The sequence below is a fragment of the Opisthocomus hoazin genome, chromosome 1 (assembly GCF_030867145.1).
Source record: "Opisthocomus hoazin isolate bOpiHoa1 chromosome 1, bOpiHoa1.hap1, whole genome shotgun sequence".
Lineage (NCBI taxonomy): Eukaryota > Metazoa > Chordata > Aves > Opisthocomiformes > Opisthocomidae > Opisthocomus > Opisthocomus hoazin.
In genome coordinates, this window is record NC_134414.1 from 35,843,203 (window position 1) to 35,861,614 (window position 18,412).

Genomic DNA, 18,412 nt, shown 5'->3' on the forward strand with positions numbered 1-18,412 from the left:
CAGCTGAAAAATCCTGCAGTCTGAATGTGTCCTGGGGATTGGCTTTGGCAGACTAGCTTGAATCTCTTCCATCTCCCCAACCCCAATAAATGTAATTTGTACTCTTCATATCACACCAAGTTCTTAATTTATTAAGAATTAAAAAAAAAAAATCTTAGAAATAAAAATATGTCATCACAACAAAATAAATTTTTAGAAGGAAGGTTGCTTTGAATGGGTTGGGTTTCCATTTTTGGGGTGAAATACAAAGAACGTGAATGGAGATAAGATTTGTTGTTTTCTCCCTTAAAAATTTAAATCACTTTTTCTAATAGTAAGTCCTGCTCAGAGTTACAATTGAAGATATAGTTTCCATAATTAGGCCACAGTCTTAACACTTGTCAGTCAGAGAAAAATCGAGATAGATTTTGGTTGGTACTTAGTTCCGTGATATGTAAGGAATCTTTTTAGCATGATTTTAAAACGCAAGCTTGCGAATTTGGATGCCCTTATTCAACTGAGGCAAATACGTAGGCGTTTCAAACAACCACTGGAACAGTGCTTCAAAAAATGAAGTCATGTAAAAGGTTCTGACTATTCACTTTAATTGTCTAATATACTTCCAGTGTCTTGATTCATGTAAGACTTTCATGTGGATGTTTTGTCACCAAAACAGAGATAACAAACAGGAGTTACGGAACTTCTGTATAAAATCTAATATTTAGTATGCACAGTAAATCATATTGTAGTGTTATAGGCACCATTAAAAGATTGTGAAATCTGTTCACAGACAATTGCGTGGATTGGTGATTTACCTTTTTAAAAAAGAAGCGTTACTTCCATGGCAGAAATGTTACTCAAGTTTGCTTTTAATTTTACCTGGTAACAGGGGAGCATTAAGGCATTGTTAATTCACTCAGAGATGAAAATTGATTAAACTGATGGAAATGCATGTTATATTGATTTAGTCTTGTGCAAACTCTGCCTGCTCTCCCCTGGTGGACGTTGTCTCAATTTACAGTGAAGTGCACTCTCAGCCTCAGAGTAATGGACCGAAAAATACCAACCTCTGTTCGTGCCATTTTTTGCTCTTTTGTATAGTGTTTTTAATATATGTCATTGAAAAATTGTTTTATTGATTTGTTGTCGTTCAAATACTACTAACATCAGTATAGAAATTGTATGAAGTCATCATAATTTATAGAAATAATAAAAAAAATCCAAAATATCGTTAACAAAATGCAGCTAATTCTGTGGAGAGTAAATACCATTAGATAAATCAGGTTTCACTGTCCTTCTGGATCAGTCGTTTTCTACATAAGTTTAGTTTTCTCCCTGACTCTAATCCACTATCTGAACAATGAAAAACTCAGATTCTTAAACTGTAAGACACTGCAGTGAGTATGTATGAAAACTTCTAGCAGTTCTGCTTCCCGTATCTTGTACTCATCTATCCCTTTCTTGTGTGTTTGGTTGTGTATTTCTGTGCAGGGATCTCTTCTCTGATGAGACAGGACAGTATTTCTTGTTTTGTAGTAACTTTTACTAGTTTAGTGAGTTCTTATAAGGCCCATGACTCTTTAACAGATATAGGAAATAAAATTTTTTGTAACATTTCTTTTCATATGTATATGTTATTCAGAACTTTTGAGATCTTATACCAGATTTTGAATCATTGAGTAATGCAATAGTAATAGCTAGGCTGTGAGGCATATAATTAGCTTTTGAAGCCATTCAGAAAAATATGGTAGAAAATAAAATTTTTGTGGTAACTTTTGGCTAAAGTAAGGAAAGCCCACTCCCTAAATATTGAAAAAGTATTTCAAAATTAGTACTGCTTTTTGTCTTTTTCCATCCCTGAGTTGAATTTCCAAGTTTCTACAGGGAGTTGCTTTTCATTTAATGCACACCAGTATCTAGATTGTCAGAACAAAAGCTCTTGGGTTTTTTATTAGTGTAGTGGAAGCGGTGTATGTCACTTTAGCACTTGGTGACCAAACCTACCTCTCTTCACAGATCAGAGAGCAAGCTCACCGATACGACATCAAGGACGAAGTGATGACCTTGAGCGGGATGAAAGAAGAGAAGAGCGAAGGGTAGATCGGTCTGATGATAGGAGAGATGAAAGGGCCCGGGAGAGAGAGCGAGAAAGGGAGAGAGACCGAGAGAGGGAAAGAGAAAGAGACCGGGAAAGAGAAAGGGAGAAGGAAAGAGAGTTGGAACGAGATCGTGCTCGGGAACGGGAGAGGGAGAGAGAGCGGGACAAAGACAGGGACCGCGAGCGTGACCGAGACAGGGACCATGACAGGGAAAGGGAACGAGAACGGGAGAGGGAGAAGGAACGAGAGCGAGAGCGGGAGGAACGAGAAAGGGAGCGAGAGCGTGAAAGAGATCGAGAGCGGGAACGAGAAAGGGAGAGAGGTCGGGACAGGGATAAAGAAAGAGATCGCCAGAGAGACTGGGACGACAGAGAAAAAGGAAGGGAAGACCGCAGGGATAAGAGAGAAGATATCAGAGAAGAAAGAAGTTCAAGAGATGTCCATGAGGAAAGAAAATCCAAGTGAGTGGATCTGAATATTACTTCAGTCAAAAAAAAAAAAGCTAACCAACCAAACAAACAAAAACCAAAAAAGGCATTCTTTTACTGTTGATTTTGGTGATTTAATAAGCAGGGTAGTGTCATAAGGAAGAAGATACCCTGTCTGTGCAGAGGTCTGATTCGGAGCCATGTATCCCCTGCATCTGTGTGGCATATGCTGGTGGCCCCCACATCAGTACTATGCTGGTGAAGCTGATCTGATGCTTTGTTAGTGCAGAATCGTGGAACTACTCCAGAATTAGCAATTTAGTTAGACCCATATAATTTTCCCTTCTAAGGATACTTAGAATCGTAGAACCACAGAACGCTCTGGGTTGGAAGAGACCTTTAGAGGTCATCTAGCCCAACCTTCCTGCAGTGAGCAGGGACATCTTCCACTAGACCAGGTTGCTCAGAGCCACGTCCAACCTGGTCCTAAATATTTCCAGGGATGGGGTCTCCACTACCTCTCTGGGCAATCCGTTGCAGTGTTTCACCACCCTTATGTTAAAAAAAAATTCTTCCTTATATCTAAACTACTTACGTGGCCTTGTCTTTAATAATGCAGGCATTCCTGGAAACATAATAGCAGACTGTGGTACCTTTTGAAGCCTGGAAAGTCAGACAGCAGCTAACTAGGTTATGGTTCATGGCTTTGTTCATTAAATTTCTGTGGAACATACATTACCCTTTGTGCTAATAAATTTTCAGTGCCACAAGGCTGTCAGTGAAGGGGTGAACAATATCGTGAGTAAGTGCGTGGTGCTTCCTTTTGCAAGTGTGTGGCACTGATTCACCTTTCTTTTTTTTTCATTTAGTGCAATAAAATTCTCATTGTTCTGTCAATAATAAGCAAAACAGCGTTGCCCTGAATGGCTGTGTTGCTTGGAATTAATTAGTAGCTTTTATGTGAGGGAATTGTGGATACCTATAAGTCATCTAGTACGGACTCTCCCCCATTCTGCTGGGGGAGAAGTGAGCAAGCGTCTAGGTGGGGGCTTAGCTGCCAGCTGCAGTCAACTTACTGCAAGGATTATTGCCACAGGGAAAATTTGATCTTAATAGTCTTTCATAAGTTTTTGTTGAAAAGATAGTTGTCTTAAGTGTTGGAGTTTTAGTTTAAGGTATCTTACAGTATGATCAGAAAACTGATCATACTTGAGGTTTTGGAACAACAACTTAGAAAACTACAAAATTTCCTGGCGTCCTTAGATGTGTTGTCTTCTGTATGTTGTCTTCTTAAACTTCAGGGATTGTATTGATGATAAACTCAATTAATGAAGGTTTTCTTTAAAGAATCCTGAAGAAATTTGACCATACATGTTTGTTCTGCAGGAAGCGCCACAGAAATGAAAGCAGTCCAAGTCCTCGTCAGTCACCCAAACGTCGTCGTGAGCACTCTCCTGACAGTGATGCTTACAACAGTGGAGATGATAAAAGTAAGTAGGAGTGGGCTATCTCTGCAACTGGATCCAGCTTACCCACTGCTTGTGGAAAATAATTTTCAAATTTAAATAGAAAAAAACATTGGGAAAGCTTTTGTAAGTATCCTCCTCCCCTTATTTTTATGAACAACACAATTTTTTCTTAAACTATATGTTTGTCTTTTATCTTCATCTTGTCAAGACGTGTTGTGTCTGCCAGGTGATAGTGGCTTCCGCATCTGTCATTAAAGATGCGTGTTTACCTAAATGGAAATAGTCTTTTGCTGCTGCAGCAGCAGAAGACCTTAGGAAATGTAACAGAATTAATAGATTATAATGTTTTAATTGACACTTTTTGGCATGCACAAGATACCAAATGTTCACCTGTTCTCCTTCCTAAACAATACAAGTATATCGTTTTTCCCATTTTGTAGATGAAAAGCACAGACTTCTGAGCCAGGTTGTGCGGCCACAGGAATCCCGGTCACTGAGCCCCTCTCATGTTACAGAGGAGCGTCAGAGTCGCTGGAAAGAAGAAGAGCGAAAATCAGACAGAAAGGAAAGTTCCCGGCGTTACGAAGAACCAGAGTTTAAAGAGAGGGTTTCTTCAGCGGATAAACAAAGAGAGCAACCAGATACTTCAGAAAGCTCCCGGTCCAGGGTTCAGGAAAATCTTGGACACCGCCCCTCTGAAGAAAGAGATGCTTCTGATAGAATGCATGATGACAGCAAGAAGAAGTCTAAAATACAGAAAAAGGCCACAAAGAAGAAGAAAGATGATGACAGTGTGGTGGAAAGGTACGCTAATGAATCGACGACTGAGGAAAGCCAGGTCTTTTCGCCCAAGAAAGGTCAAAAAAAGAAAAACGTAGAGAAAAAGCGGAAGAGGTCCAAGGGTGATTCTGAAGTTTCTGATGAAGAAATTGTTCCACATCATAAAAAGAAGAAAGGCCCGAGAACCCCCCCTGTAACAAAGGAAGAATTGGTTGAAGCACCACCTCAGAAAGCTGTGGCAGAAGTCCCCCAAAAAAGAGAAGATACAACGTTTAGTGACTGGTCAGATGAAGATGTTCCTGAACGCGGTGACATTGTTGTTCCAGAGAGAAGCAATGAGGACTCCCATAGAAAAAGTCACAGGACAAGGGGAGAAAAGGTGGAAGCTCCTCATGTTACGATAGATGACGGCCCACACCGTAAACCTGTGGATCAGAAGCGCAGCAGCAGCCTTGGTAGCAATCGGAGCCATGCTTCAAGCAGACTTAGATCCCCTTCCAATGAGTCAGCTCATCGCAGTGGAGACGACCAGACTGGACGGAAGAGGATCCTGCACAGTAGCTCTAGAGACAGGGATAGGGACAGGGACAGGGACAGAGAGAAGAAGAGCTTAGAAATCACTGGGGAACGCAAGTCCAGAATTGATCAGTTGAAACGAGGGGAACCCAGTCGCAGCACATCTTCAGGTAACAAGATGTGTTTTAGTGAGACTGACCTATCATTCTGTATAAAAGTGTGAAGGTACAAATCCCAGATCATTCTTTCCTGGCTGTATACTCTTTTCATTTGTAATTAGTGTGAAGGGAGGGGGAGGTGCTCTCTGCCGTTCACTGTAAAAATAGTGAATTGAGGTTCCTGCAGGTGTTACCATATTTAAAAAGCTGATCCTCAGTGGGCAGGATTATTACTTTGTTTACACCAAAACATTCAGTTAGATTCACTTCATGCTGCCTGGGGAATAAAGTAGGCCAAAAAAAACTCATAGAGAAAATGGTTGTGCTAACAGAACATTGAGGTGCTTTATAATCTAAATAATGTTCTTAAATTCGTTATTAACATTCATTTTGAGATGGAAATTCTGAAATCTATGCAAAATGAAACTGTCGCTTCTCTCTGGGATAGAGATCCATTCTCATCTCAGGAGCTATTTTCACTGAGGTAAATCTGTCGTGGTTCCTGTTAGGCATACTTTTAATGCATATAGAAATCATCTTTGCAAATGAAAATAATCACATATTGACTTGTTTTATTTGTGTAGTTCCTGTAAAAAAAAAAAAAAAAAAAAGGTAAAATGCTTTAATATTTAAACAGCATCATAGGAAAGCATCTTCCTCCTAAAGCACTTTGACTTTCTGTTTTTGTCAAGGTTATAACATACCTGAAATTATTTTTCTGAATTTATCATTTGCTAGCCAAGGCGTTTCTAGCTTTTAAAATACATGTTTTGTAAATTTTGAATTTTGAGATTATTCCCTCAACCCTCTCCCCCATCTCAATTTCTCAGTTATAATGATGTACCTTCAGTTTGGCTTCTGTCATAGTAGAAAGTAGTCACTAAAAATCTTTTTTGGGAGTGGGAGAAATGCCTTATGGTTTTAAGTAATGTTAAATCTACAGGCAGTCTGAAAGCATTATTAATTTGAAGGTGATGCTTTCGAGCAGTACATTTTCATAGCTGAATCTTTTAAATGCTTTGGTCTAGTAAAATGGTATTACATTTACATGCTGTAGTCATGCATATATTTAAAATATTTTATTCAGATCGTCAAGATTCAAGAAGCCACAGTTCAAGAAGAAGCTCTCCTGAATCAGATCGTCAGGTCCATTCCAGATCTGGGTCCTTTGATAGCAGGGAAAGGCTTCAGGACCGAGATCGACATGAACATGATCGCGAACGAGAGAGAGACAGGAGAGAGGGAAGACAGAGAGACTGGGACCGAGATGTTGACAAAGACTGGCCGAGGAGCAGGGAACGAGAGAGACTCAGAGAACGAGAGAGGGAGAGGGAGAAAAGACGGGAGCTGGACAGAGAGAGAGAGAGACAACTACCCGATACTACTGAAAGAGAGAGAGACAGAACTCTTGACATCTCCTCTCAAAAAGAATCAACAAAACACAGTGAAACGAAACTGGACAGAGATCACGAAAAAGAATTTGATGGTGTTTGTCGGGATTCGGTGGCCTCAGAGAAGGAAAGAGCAGACAAAGATCTAGGACCTTTACAAGGTTTTGACGACGGAAATGAGGCCGAAAAGGTAGAGAGTTTAGAAGGTGAGATATTCTGGGAAAGAACCTGGACCGACAAATATTTTATTCTTTCCCTTTTAGCATAGTGCTGAACTGAACTATATTGGAATAATTTTCTACCGAAAGGCTTATTGGCTCCAGCTTCTCTACTGTGGAAGCAGACACAGTAAGAGAGAAGTGTGATGAGCATCTTCCTTAGTGTTAATTGTGTTAGTGTTATTTGTTAATTTCTAAAGAAGTCTTAGGGCAAAGAAACGTAAATGATCTGAGGTATAATTTCACCAAGGTGTAATGTTTCTGAATAGGCAGTTTGCTAAAGAGTAACACCAACATTTGATTGCCTTGTTATATCATGATAAGATCTTTTTCTTAGTTTGGAAGTGACAGGTAGTGAGTGAAAAAAAAAATTAGCGTTGGCTTGGAACTGTTCTTTGGCGCTTTTTTCTGCAGAGCCCAATTACCATAGAAATGATTGTCTGATTAGTAGGTGAAACATATGTATGGCTTGGCACAACAGTCCAAAAAAGGCTTTCCTGAGGTAATCTTACTAAATGCGGCCTCAATTTGGCAGCCTCAATTTGGTGGCCCTAATGGTACTGTAGAAAATGTGCGTAGATTTAATAGATAAAGTAAGGGGCAAACACTGACAATTTTTTAAGAGTTTGTCACATATATCAGACAGCTTGAACTTTGCATGGTTAGGGAGTTTGGTAAGTACTTTTAATCTATATCAACAATGTAAAGGAAGCAAGAGTCTAAATCCAGAGTAACTGGTGTACGTTATGATTCTGTTCAGTAAGTTGGCCTTTTTTGGTGATTGCAGGAGTTACCTTCTCTAACATGTGTTGAGAGGAAAAAAGGCATTGTAGAATTTGGTATTTTTGGATATTTGGGATGGTAAGGCCTGAAGTCCATAGTCTTCACAAATCAAAACAAATGAATTAAGCTTTTGTAGTTTTACACAAGAATACAGAACACTATCTCGTCATATTTGCATGCTTAATAAGAATTATCAGTAGATGTTGATTGTTAATTTGAGCAGTTAAATCGAATGTTGTCTGGAGAGGACGATGAGGAATATTTATTACTTATTTTATCTCCTACCTGATTGCTCACAAAGTGGTCGTTAAGGTTGGCTGGTACAATGGAGAAAATTCCATTTAAGGAGATGGTCTGTGGGGTGGAAGCACTTGTCAAAGATAGTGTTTGAAGTGAGCATGGGGAATTCTGCTCTGTCTTGCTGTAATGGACAGAAGTCAGTGATTTTTAAGTTAGAGGAAGAAATGGTGCAATAAATCTGAGAGTACAGTGTGGTAACTTAAGAAAAGAGTTGGTGAAAGGCTATTCCTAGGTACGTTATCTGTTTCCAAGAGGGTGCCTGTAAGTAAACAGGCTGTGGATTTTAAATATGTTCTTAGGTCTAGCCTTTCAGCAGACTTCTTGTAAGTGTTTTCGTGTGTATTCTTCTGTTTATTTTTCAGAGTTTTTGTTCTAAATTCTCTGAAAATTATTGTCTGTAGGAAGTTATGGTATATTTCAGATTATTTTTTTAGAAAAATGTCTTTAGTAAAATATTAGATGGCATTCCATTTTATTAAAGCATACTGAATATAGCATGTTTATGATTTTCTAAGGTTTAGTGTACTTTATGGTCTTTCATTACTTTATTACTCCTGTTTACATTGCTCCTTTTAGCTGACTAGTGTATCACATTTTTAAGGCAGAATTAATATAAAAGCACATTTCTGCAATAAAGCAACAAAGGTAGTGATAAGATTGTAATCTAGAAATTATCAAACTGATTTGAAATTCAAAATTGGGAAAGCTATCTTTTTATCATGTGTTGAGAACTATGGATTATTATTTTTGATGACTTAATGCAGTAATTATTTTTTTTGTGGTTCCTCTGTGCTGTCCAAGCATGTAGTTATGGCAAGCTAGTGTATCTGGTAGATCAGTGTGGAGGCAGAAGATTGATCATACAGGCAGTGAATATTTAAAATCGTAAGACACAAAATGAAATCTAGTACAGATCACCTTCTTTTCCTTTTAAAAAGGAAAAACTTTTAAGAAAACTAAATGCAGTTTCCAGATCTGATGATGTTGAGGAGGTATCTGATATTTACTTGAACAAATTGCTGTAGTGTATTGTCTAACAAAATGCGTGAGGATATAACTACTAGATTATTGTAATATCTTCAATATTAATGTGTTTGGTCTAGGAGTGGGCTTAAATAATACCCAAGATGCTATATGCTTCCTCCAAAGCACGATCGGGTGGTCTGAGTAGTTAATTTATGCTCTGCTAACCTGTCTTTTACTTGCTTTTCCCATGCTGTTTTTTAGGTTGGTTGAGGTGATTAATTTTTTTTTCTTCCCCCTCTGTAGCTTTTACAAAGGCAAGCAAAAAAAAAAAAATGCAGGCAACTTAAGACAGAAACGGTTTCCCTTCTGGATAAGGGAGCTGGAAGATGTTAGAATAGTCATCCACAGGGGATTTTCTGTAAATTTCTGTAAATTCTGTGCCGTGGAGGAGAACACTAAGAAAGCCTGAGTTTTGAGCAATAGGTTTCCAAGCTTGAATCAGATCTTTTAGTCTTGGAGGTGAGAGAATATCTTCAGGTGTTCCTTTCATGAACAGCAAAATGCAGCGTTTGAGTGTCTTGTGGTTACAGGTTTCAAGGAACGTGTTTACACATACAGCACGGGTATTTGTATATGCATATAGTACGTGGATGGATGGGAGTGTAAGAACAACTAAAGAAATTTGGCGTGGCTTACTAAAAGCTGCTCTTGTGACTTCCACAAAGAGTCTAAAATTCTGTGAATAATTGCTTAAGTCAGGGTATCTTGCACCTTCTTGTGTTTTGGGGTTTTGTTGCTTCTTTTGCTTGTAGAGCCTTTGGACTGAATCCTGAGTTTGGATTCATATGCAAAAGCACCTGAAAGACTTTGTGGTGCTAACTTAGATTTGTATTATTAACTACATATTGATTATCAGATAATCAACATGTTTCTTCTGAATAAGACCTTCTGTGTGCAGTTTGACTAATACTGCACCAAAAAAGATGACTGAGATACGTAAAATTCAAACTATCGCATTGTATACAGGAGAAATAACTTCTCTGTTTCCATGTTGGATATACTTGTCCCCAAAAACTAGCAGTTAAGTTTGCTGAACCTCTTTCTTTTCAGGCTGCTTAAAGCATGTTTAGAAAACAAGAATTATTGCTTTAAAGCTACAGTATGTGTCTGTCTCTGTAGGAGGAGAAGATGAAGCAAAGATTGATGATATACAGTCACTGGGATCTGGTGCTGGAGAATACGAGCCAATCAGTGATGATGAACTGGATGAAATTCTGGCAGGTGATGCTGAAAAGCGGGAGGATCAACAGGAGGATGAGAAGATGCCTGGTAAAAGTATAGCAAAACCCCTTTATGATTATTTGAATATAAAGATTAGATCAGTTTACATGTAATGGTGTTGTGATGTTGACAGTATTTCTAAATGAGGAATGCAGTTTGTATGCTCTTCAGTATTTCTCATTTGTTCTGTGTAATAGTCAAGTAAGCCTGAGAAGTCTAGAGGTAAGTAAAGTGTACTGGGAGCTGTATTGTGAAGTAATTTATCTTGTTTTATATAGCTAGAAGGGTAAGCTTTTTGTTTTTATAAACATGTTTTCATTTACCCTGTTTGGTTTTGATTGTTATTTGGAACTGATATTTTTATCAACAGACTTTATCTGTACTTGAGTGCTTCTTAAATGCACTGGGAAGCATGGAATCTTCTACTTGTAAGTTCAGTTGGGTCATCTGGGCCATACGATCAGTGTTCGTATTTTCTATGCTAAACGTACTAGACAAACAGTTGTATGGTTATTTAATAAATAGTATATATCTCTCCTTTAAAAAAAACATCCAGCATCCAGAGTTGAAATACTAGCTGTTCAAGCATTTAATTGACTTTTGTGGATACATAAGTGATGTGTCCAAATCTGCTGGCTAAGCAAGGTCCAAGCAGCCTTCCGCAAAGGGGTTACAGTAAAAATGAAGCAGAATATTATGGGTGTTTTTTTTAATCCAGACAGCTTTATATTTGTCTGCTCCTTTTTTCCACCAGTCTAAGTGAGTTTTGATCTTTTTACCTGAAGTGTCCAAGGATCTTGCTTTGAGAACTGCAGAAGAATGTTTACCTCATATATATTGCCTTTAGGAGACAGGGATTTACACAACATGTAAAACTAATCAATTGTGGTAAGGGATGATGATGTGATAACTCACTCTGTCGCTGTTTTTGCAGATCCTGTGGATGTTATAGATGTAGATTGGTCCAGTCTTATGCCAAAGCAGCCAAAAGAACCACGGGAGCCTGGGGCTGCGCTCTTAAAATTCACACCGGGTGCTGTTATGTTAAGAGTTGGCATTTCTAAGCGATTGGCAGGACCAGAACTCTTCACCAAAATCAAAGAGACTTGCCAGAGAGTGTTAGAAAAACCTAAAGGTAATTGTTTCTGCGGGAACTAAGCTGTCTTCTGTACTTAGTGAATGTCCTTATGAAATGTGCATTAGTTCATTATTTTAGGTTTCAAGACCAGAGAAAGTGTATAATGAGTATTATCTGAACATTACAGGAATGTAATACAGCTGCATGTCAATCAAATTAGTGTTTTAATTCCAGCAGTGGTGAGGAGGTCTTGAATAAAAACAAAATTTTTCATCCTAGTAGAATATTCTTTGAGATCATTCATGCTTTGCTGGCCTAAAGTGTGTCAGCTCTTTTTTTGAGAGCTAAATATCTTCTGCAGTGAATTTGCAGTAATATTGTGAGAAAGAAAGAAGATTTATTGTTTTCTCCAAGGATCCTCTACATGTCATCTTATTGTCCTTCTGAGGATCCTCTCCAGAATGCATAGATAGGATTTTGGGTCAGAATGAAGGAGCTCAGTGAAGTTTGTATATTATGTCTCTGCTAGGAGTGGGAAATTAAATAACGTACAAGTCTTGCAATTAGACAAAGTGTGTGGCATAAAATATGTGTGATAGATAGGACGGTCATCAGCTATGCCAGTGCTGTTTATTACAGGTCTCTAGTGTAAGCAGGGTTTTTGCATGAGAGAGAATGCTACTTGCAACAACTTGCATGGTAGAATTGGGTTTTTAGGACTATGAAACATTTGCTTTCTATAAGATCTGTATGCAAATTATTCTGGGATGTAAATGTGAGAAGATTATCGCTTACAAACAATAGTATCTGTGGAGCCTCTGTTTTTGGGGAATAGCGGATTTTTCTGACCCCTTTTTTTTTTCCTCTGTAATTTCTAGTTCTTAGTTTGAAACAATACTTTTTAATTCTTTGCAACAGTATTTTTCATGCAGTTGTCTTGTTAACGTCACAGTGTTGGAGAAGTGGGGAGGAATAAAAGAAATCAACTTATGTCTCCCAACCCTGTTAATCTCCGTGAATGTCACTGCTTGCTTGAGCCATTTAAATTGTATAACTGTTAATCATGGTCTGTTGCTACTGCTTCTGCTTTTTTTAAAGTCAGATTAAATGTAAGCATTTTTAATGCATCATAGATGGTGTAATTTGAGGTGTGTACTTGGTGTTATTAAGTACTGTAAGCATCCCACTGCAATATTTGCAGCTCTTTCTATGCAGCATTAGCTGTCTTCTAGTTTTAAAAAAAATCTCAACTCTTATGCTTAAGAATTCACAGAACTGATGTAATTAATACCATAATGAGTCTTCCTCAGTTTGCAAACTCTCTGATACAGTAAGGTATGAACTATATCTCTGTCCCTCTAAGCTTCAAATTTTGCTGTGTTCTTCAATGCTTCTTATCAGGGATTCCTTGCAACAGGAACTGCAGTGCAGAATCACTCCACCCGACTATTTAAAGTGATAGCCGGAATAACCTCAGCAGTCCTTGCATTCTTCTCTAAAAATAAATAAAGTCCAGAGGAGTGGTGATAATAGGAGGCTCTCCAGCACTGCATCTGGGCTGTCTTAAGTGTACTCAGAGTCAGTGGAACTTTGCTCTGGAGAGGAGAGGGTGTCGAAGTGCATCTGTTGATTTCCCTGTGGTGTGTACAGTCTCTCACACATCAAAGTTGCTACATGTGGAACTGCCAGTAGGCTTTCAGGTGTATGCATTTCCTTTGTAATCTGCTAGGCTAAAGTTCCTTGTATAGTGATTGCATAGCTGCAGCACGTGTATTCTAAACAAAAGCACAAATACGGTGCCCTGCTGAGTTTGAGCTAGATACTCTGTGTGCTTTACAGTGAAAATGCAGTGTGTTCACATTGGACTTCTTCATGGTGGTATACCTTGTTTCCATGTGTTATTCCTGAGTTTGGTGTTCCCTTCTTTGTTTTTATTTGTGGATGAAAAGTTTCTGGTAATACACTGAAATGCAGACAGAAAGGAAACAATAGCTTGTTTTGGGGGTTGGGTTTTTTAATTAATTTCCTTTGGAAACAGAAGCCTGTAGTGAGTGATAGAATTGAGATTTGTGGGTAACTTACTCTCTATCTAGTATATGCAATTGTTTCCTTTAAGGATATGGACATGCTTAGTTGCCAGATATGCTCAGCATCTGGCACACAGGCAGACTTTACAAGCTGTCAGTGTTACTACCTTTTGAATAGGGCAGAATAGACTTTCAGTTGGAAGGGACCTACAACGATCATCTAGTCCAACTGCCTGAGCAATGCAGGGCTGACCAAGTTAAAGCGTGTTGTTAAGGGCAATGTCCAAAGCCTCTTAAACACAGACAGGCTTGGGGCGTTGGCCACCTCTCTAGGAAGCCTGTTCCAGTGTTTGACCACTCTGTTGGTAAAGAAATGCTTCCCAGTGTCCAGTCTAAACCTCCCCTGGCACAGCTTTGAGCCATTCCCACATGTCCTATCACTGGATCCCAGGGAGAAGAGCTCGGCACCTCCCTCCCCGCATCCCCTCCTCAGGAAGCTGCAGGGAACAATGAGGTCACCCCTCAGCCTCCATTTCCCGAACTAGACAAGCCCAGAGTCCTCAGCCACTCCTCACAGGACATGCCTTTGAGCCCTTTCACCAGATTTGTTGCCCTCCTCTGGATGCATTTGAGGACTTTCACCTCCTTCTTAAACTGTGGGGCCCAGAACTGCACACAGTACTCCAGGTGAGGCCGCACCAACGCTGAATACAGCAGGACAATCACCAGTTTTAACCGGCTGGTTATGCAGTGTTTGACGCAGCCCAGGACACGGTTTGCCCTCTGGGCTGCCAGGGCACGCTGCTGGCTCCTATTGACCCTGCTGCTGTCCAGCACCCCCAGATCCCTTTCTGCAGGGCTGCTCTCCAGCCACTCCTCTCCCAGTTTATACTTATGCCTGGCCTTACACCATGCTAGGTCCAGAATCTAACATTTGGACTTGTTAAATTTCATCCCATTAATCATAGTCCAATGCTCCAATCTATCTAGATCCCTTTGCAAGGTGTCTTGTCCCTCAAGAGAGTCAACAGCACCTCCCGTTTTGGTATCATCATCAAACTTGCTAATGGTGCATTCAGCCCCTGCATCCAGATCATTGATAAATGTATTGAACAGGACTGGCCCTAGAATTGAACCCTGAGGGACACAAGTGGCCTTTGAAGTGACCTTTTTATGTCTTGTCACTTATTTGTGGTGTTGATTGTCCGTTGAGGTTGTCTTGATGACTTCAGTGCAGTTCTCTTTAACCTGCCCTGGATTTCATGTAACTTTGTTGTTTCTTTTCACCTCGTTTGAAAACTGGTCTGACTCGACTTCACCACAAATTCACCGAGTGGTTTAAAAATGCGTCTTTGTTCTCTTCTGTGTGCGTTCTGCCAAACTGCTGTAGCAGTCTTTGCTTTTAGCTGCTAAATTTTCCCCAGGTTTGCTGGTGTCTCTATAGTTAGGTCTTAAATTCTCTGCTAAACACCAAGTGTTTTACTATATAGAGGTGGCTGGATTGGACTTAGCTCCATACCTTGCCATTTTTTTGCATTTTGTTTTGTTTTTTAATAATACCATAATCTTCCTATTTATTGTAAAAGGGTTATAAATCAATGAGCTGCAGTCCAGCCACATGCACTCTTTTTGTCTACATTTCATAGAAAAAAGATGTCACAGAATAAGTCTCACCTCAGGAGCTGTCTTTGGTTAAAGTGTTCTAGCTGCATGCTGTTTCTTTTGGTAAATGTATTAAAGGACTAATCCTGCTGCTTTGAGTACTATTAACAAAGGCTTTAAATGAGCCAGTAGGATGGGGTAGTTCGTTAGCATCTGTTGACTTGTTATCCAGGTTCATCCACCATGGATAAAAGAATTATTCCACACAGTCATATTTCACTTCTGCATAGCCATACAAACCCTGTTTTGACACTGGTACAGTTATCCTATGCCTTAGAGAGAAGTGAAATTTAGACCACTTTCTGGTCAATGCTAGTAGTAAACAGCTTTCGTCACATGTCTGATCGTAAGTGATATCCCCTCTTCTATCTGAGAGCTGTCACTTGATTTTTAGGCCTCTCAGTGATTGCTGTCTCAATATTGCTTTCCAGTGCTGAAGCTACATATAAGGGTACCCGTCCTTCCCTTTAAATGGTGAAGGATTTATTTGTGTTTTTCTATAAACTGCAAATCCTTTTTTTCCAAACCTAGGTATTGTTTAGAAGGGAGAAATATTTCATAGTACTGTGTATTGCTGTTCCAAAATACCACGTATATGTTGATCTCTGTATATATCAATTCTTTTTAGATGCAGAAAACCTTTTTGAACATGAACTGGGGGCCCTAAACATGGCTGCGCTTCTACGAAAAGAAGAGAGAGCAGGTCTTCTCAGTAACCTGGGTCCCTGCTGTAAAGCGCTGTGCTTTCGAAGGGACTCTGCAATCCGTAAGCAGCTTATGAAGAATGAAAAGGCAAGTGGTTTGTTTACAGTTCTCAGTCAAAATATGGAAATGCAGATTCTACTGTGCAAAACATTTCTCTAGGGAGATTATTTTTGGATTTGTTGTTTGTTCTTCTGGAGCAAACTTAGTCCTTTAAATAACAGAGAACAAACTTTTATTGAAAGAGATTGTAGGGTCTTTATTTTTTTATTTAGGGTGAGAGATTAATTTAAGATTGAGACTAGAGGTAGGTGCTGTTTCTTATTTTGGGGTTTAAATTCTGGAGATACACTTTCTGTATGTAGAGAATACGTGATAAAAAGAATTGGTTAAAGTACAATTTCAAGGCAATGGTTGAATAGTTCTCTTGCTTAAGATTTCATGTACTTTAGAAGAATTAGAAGATTCTGTTCTTTCAAGATAAAAGTACCTAGATAATTTTCTTTTCAAAATTGAAAGTAAAAATACTTTTGCCATTTCTTGCACTACAGTAGGTTTTATGGTCTTGCATGCTAATAGAAAAATCATTAATTCTCAAAGTATTTTCTAGTGGATATGTATGATTAAACGCCTAATTATTGAGCACACTTGAGGTTAATTTCTCAGCTTGCACGTTAAAAGCCACTGTTTTCACTTCTTCCTTTTTCTTAAATAATTTTTCATGTCAACAGGGTGCAACAAAGCAAACTTACACAAATTCTGCGGCAATGGACAGTGACTTGTTACGGTTGAGTCTCCGGTTATTCAAACGAAAGACTGTGTGCCAAGTTCCTGGGCAGGAAAAGACAGAGGACAGTAAAATTCCCCAGCCGGCTATCCAGCAAGAAGTGTGTGTGTCTTGAGCAAATGACCGTGGTGGCATTTTGTAGTTGATTTTCCCCTGCTGATGTTGGTATTGATGTTTAGAACTGGTTGGTTGGAAAGCAGCCGTAGAAGATGGTGGAAAATACTCCCTTTGTACACAGATAAGAATTAATGGATTTGGATGTGAATAAAAGGGGTAAAAAATTAAGACATCTGTGTGAACTTCTCTGCAAGTTTTGTAATATTGAATCTTACACTGTAACATAAACCTGTTTTATGGTGCATCATGTGTAATAATGTGAAGATGTCTTGTTTTAGCAGTTTATAACAGCACCTGATATTAAACTGAAGAAAACTGTCTGCGTGTCGCTTGCTTCATTATAAATGGGTCTTTCCACCACCACTCTGGTCCCTCAATACACATCTGGAACTGGGAGTCGGTCTACCTCCACTTTCCAGATCCCTTTCTTACCACAGCAGCCTCTGGTGTGGATCTGCATTTGGACCAAACTCTAGCTCGTTTCCGGCTTTAGTGTAGATTTCCTCGGATTATTTCTGAACACAAAGATCTAGTCTAGTCACTTAAGGATCCGCTTCTTGTTGATGAAAAGAAGTAAAAAGAACTTCCAGGAAGTCATTTATGACCAGTTTTAGATACCTATATTTATGCGAATAAAAACATTTTGGAAGTGCCTGCGGCTTACAGATGAGGACTAGTGCATATATTTTGTATTCTGCGAAGTATCAGGGCAGATCAATGCAGTGGAGCAACCTGAGGGTATTTCAGATGTGATGAGTTTTGGGAGTTTTCGGACATTAGCGGTAAAGCCAGTGAGCAGTGACGTTTCACTGGGTGTTACAGATTTCGGGGGCCTGATTAGAGGCTTGTCAAGCCTGGGCTCAATTTTGTTAGAATTGTTTCCAGTCTGAGACAAGTTTGTATCTTGTGTGGAATCTTTGAATTATACCAGTCAGGTATGTTTCGGTACTCTGTGGAGGCCTCCACCTGAAACTGAGACTTCCAGAACTACAGGCTAAGTCTCTGTATACACCTCCCTGCTTTTCCTGGGTTTAAACCTGAATAGTTGCTTCTAATTCTGCTCACAGAGGGTGGGCAAGAAATCCGTAGTTTAACCTTGATACTGGCTTGCTGCAGTGTAACTTGTTTTCATTATTCTCATTCAGGTTGAAAATGAATTATGAACCACTAAATTTCTTGACAGTTGGTTTGTATTCGTTTCTTACCCTTTTTCTCTCCTTGGAACCAGCCGCTGAGGTGGGATGTTGGCTGTGCAGTTTGACAGCAGGCCTGTCTCGCATCTCGTGATTACTGATGGTTGTGTTGGCTTCAAGCAAAGCCCTAAATATGAGTAGCAAAATCTGGTTCAAATACAAAGCTTTCTTACTATAATGCTTTTCTGTAATGCCTCGTACATAAGCATTCAGTAAAATATTCTTATACTACATTTAAAGAACTGATGGTAAAGAAGATGCAGGCGGGGGGGTATTTCTATATTCATAAGTGCCCACACAGTGTATATGTACTTCTATCAAATATAAATGACTTGAGAAATTTGTACCATTTGTTTGATTCTTATTAAACCATGTGATCCAGGCAAAACTTTTATTTTCCTAAGTTTTTCACTGGAACATTTTTAAGGGGCTTGGAGGCTATTATTTTTAATGTCATTGGTGGTTTTATATACACTTA

The 18,412-nt window shown here is 39.1% G+C and overlaps 1 protein-coding gene across 6 annotated transcripts in view; it reads left to right on the top strand.

Annotated features, from left to right (window-relative positions):
* ZC3H13 (zinc finger CCCH-type containing 13) overlaps positions 1-17,059 on the top strand; it is a 51,957-nt gene extending 34,898 nt beyond the window's left edge. For 5 of the 6 annotated variants that reach the window (XM_075422123.1, XM_075422131.1, XM_075422102.1 and 2 more), the window contains 8 exons: positions 1,996-2,539; positions 3,893-3,996; positions 4,416-5,441; positions 6,517-7,026; positions 10,267-10,422; positions 11,303-11,503; positions 15,764-15,927; positions 16,569-17,059. In XM_075422123.1, coding sequence (XP_075278238.1) covers positions 1,996-2,539; positions 3,893-3,996; positions 4,416-5,441; positions 6,517-7,026; positions 10,267-10,422; positions 11,303-11,503; positions 15,764-15,927; positions 16,569-16,739 — 2,876 coding nt within the window. In that variant the 3' untranslated portion in view covers positions 16,740-17,059. The remainder of the gene's footprint in view (positions 1-1,995; positions 2,540-3,892; positions 3,997-4,415; positions 5,442-6,516; positions 7,027-10,266; positions 10,423-11,302; positions 11,504-15,763; positions 15,928-16,568) is intronic. The other variant, XM_075422107.1, reaches the window with a different exon arrangement.
* The last annotated feature ends 1,353 nt before the right edge of the window (positions 17,060-18,412 follow it).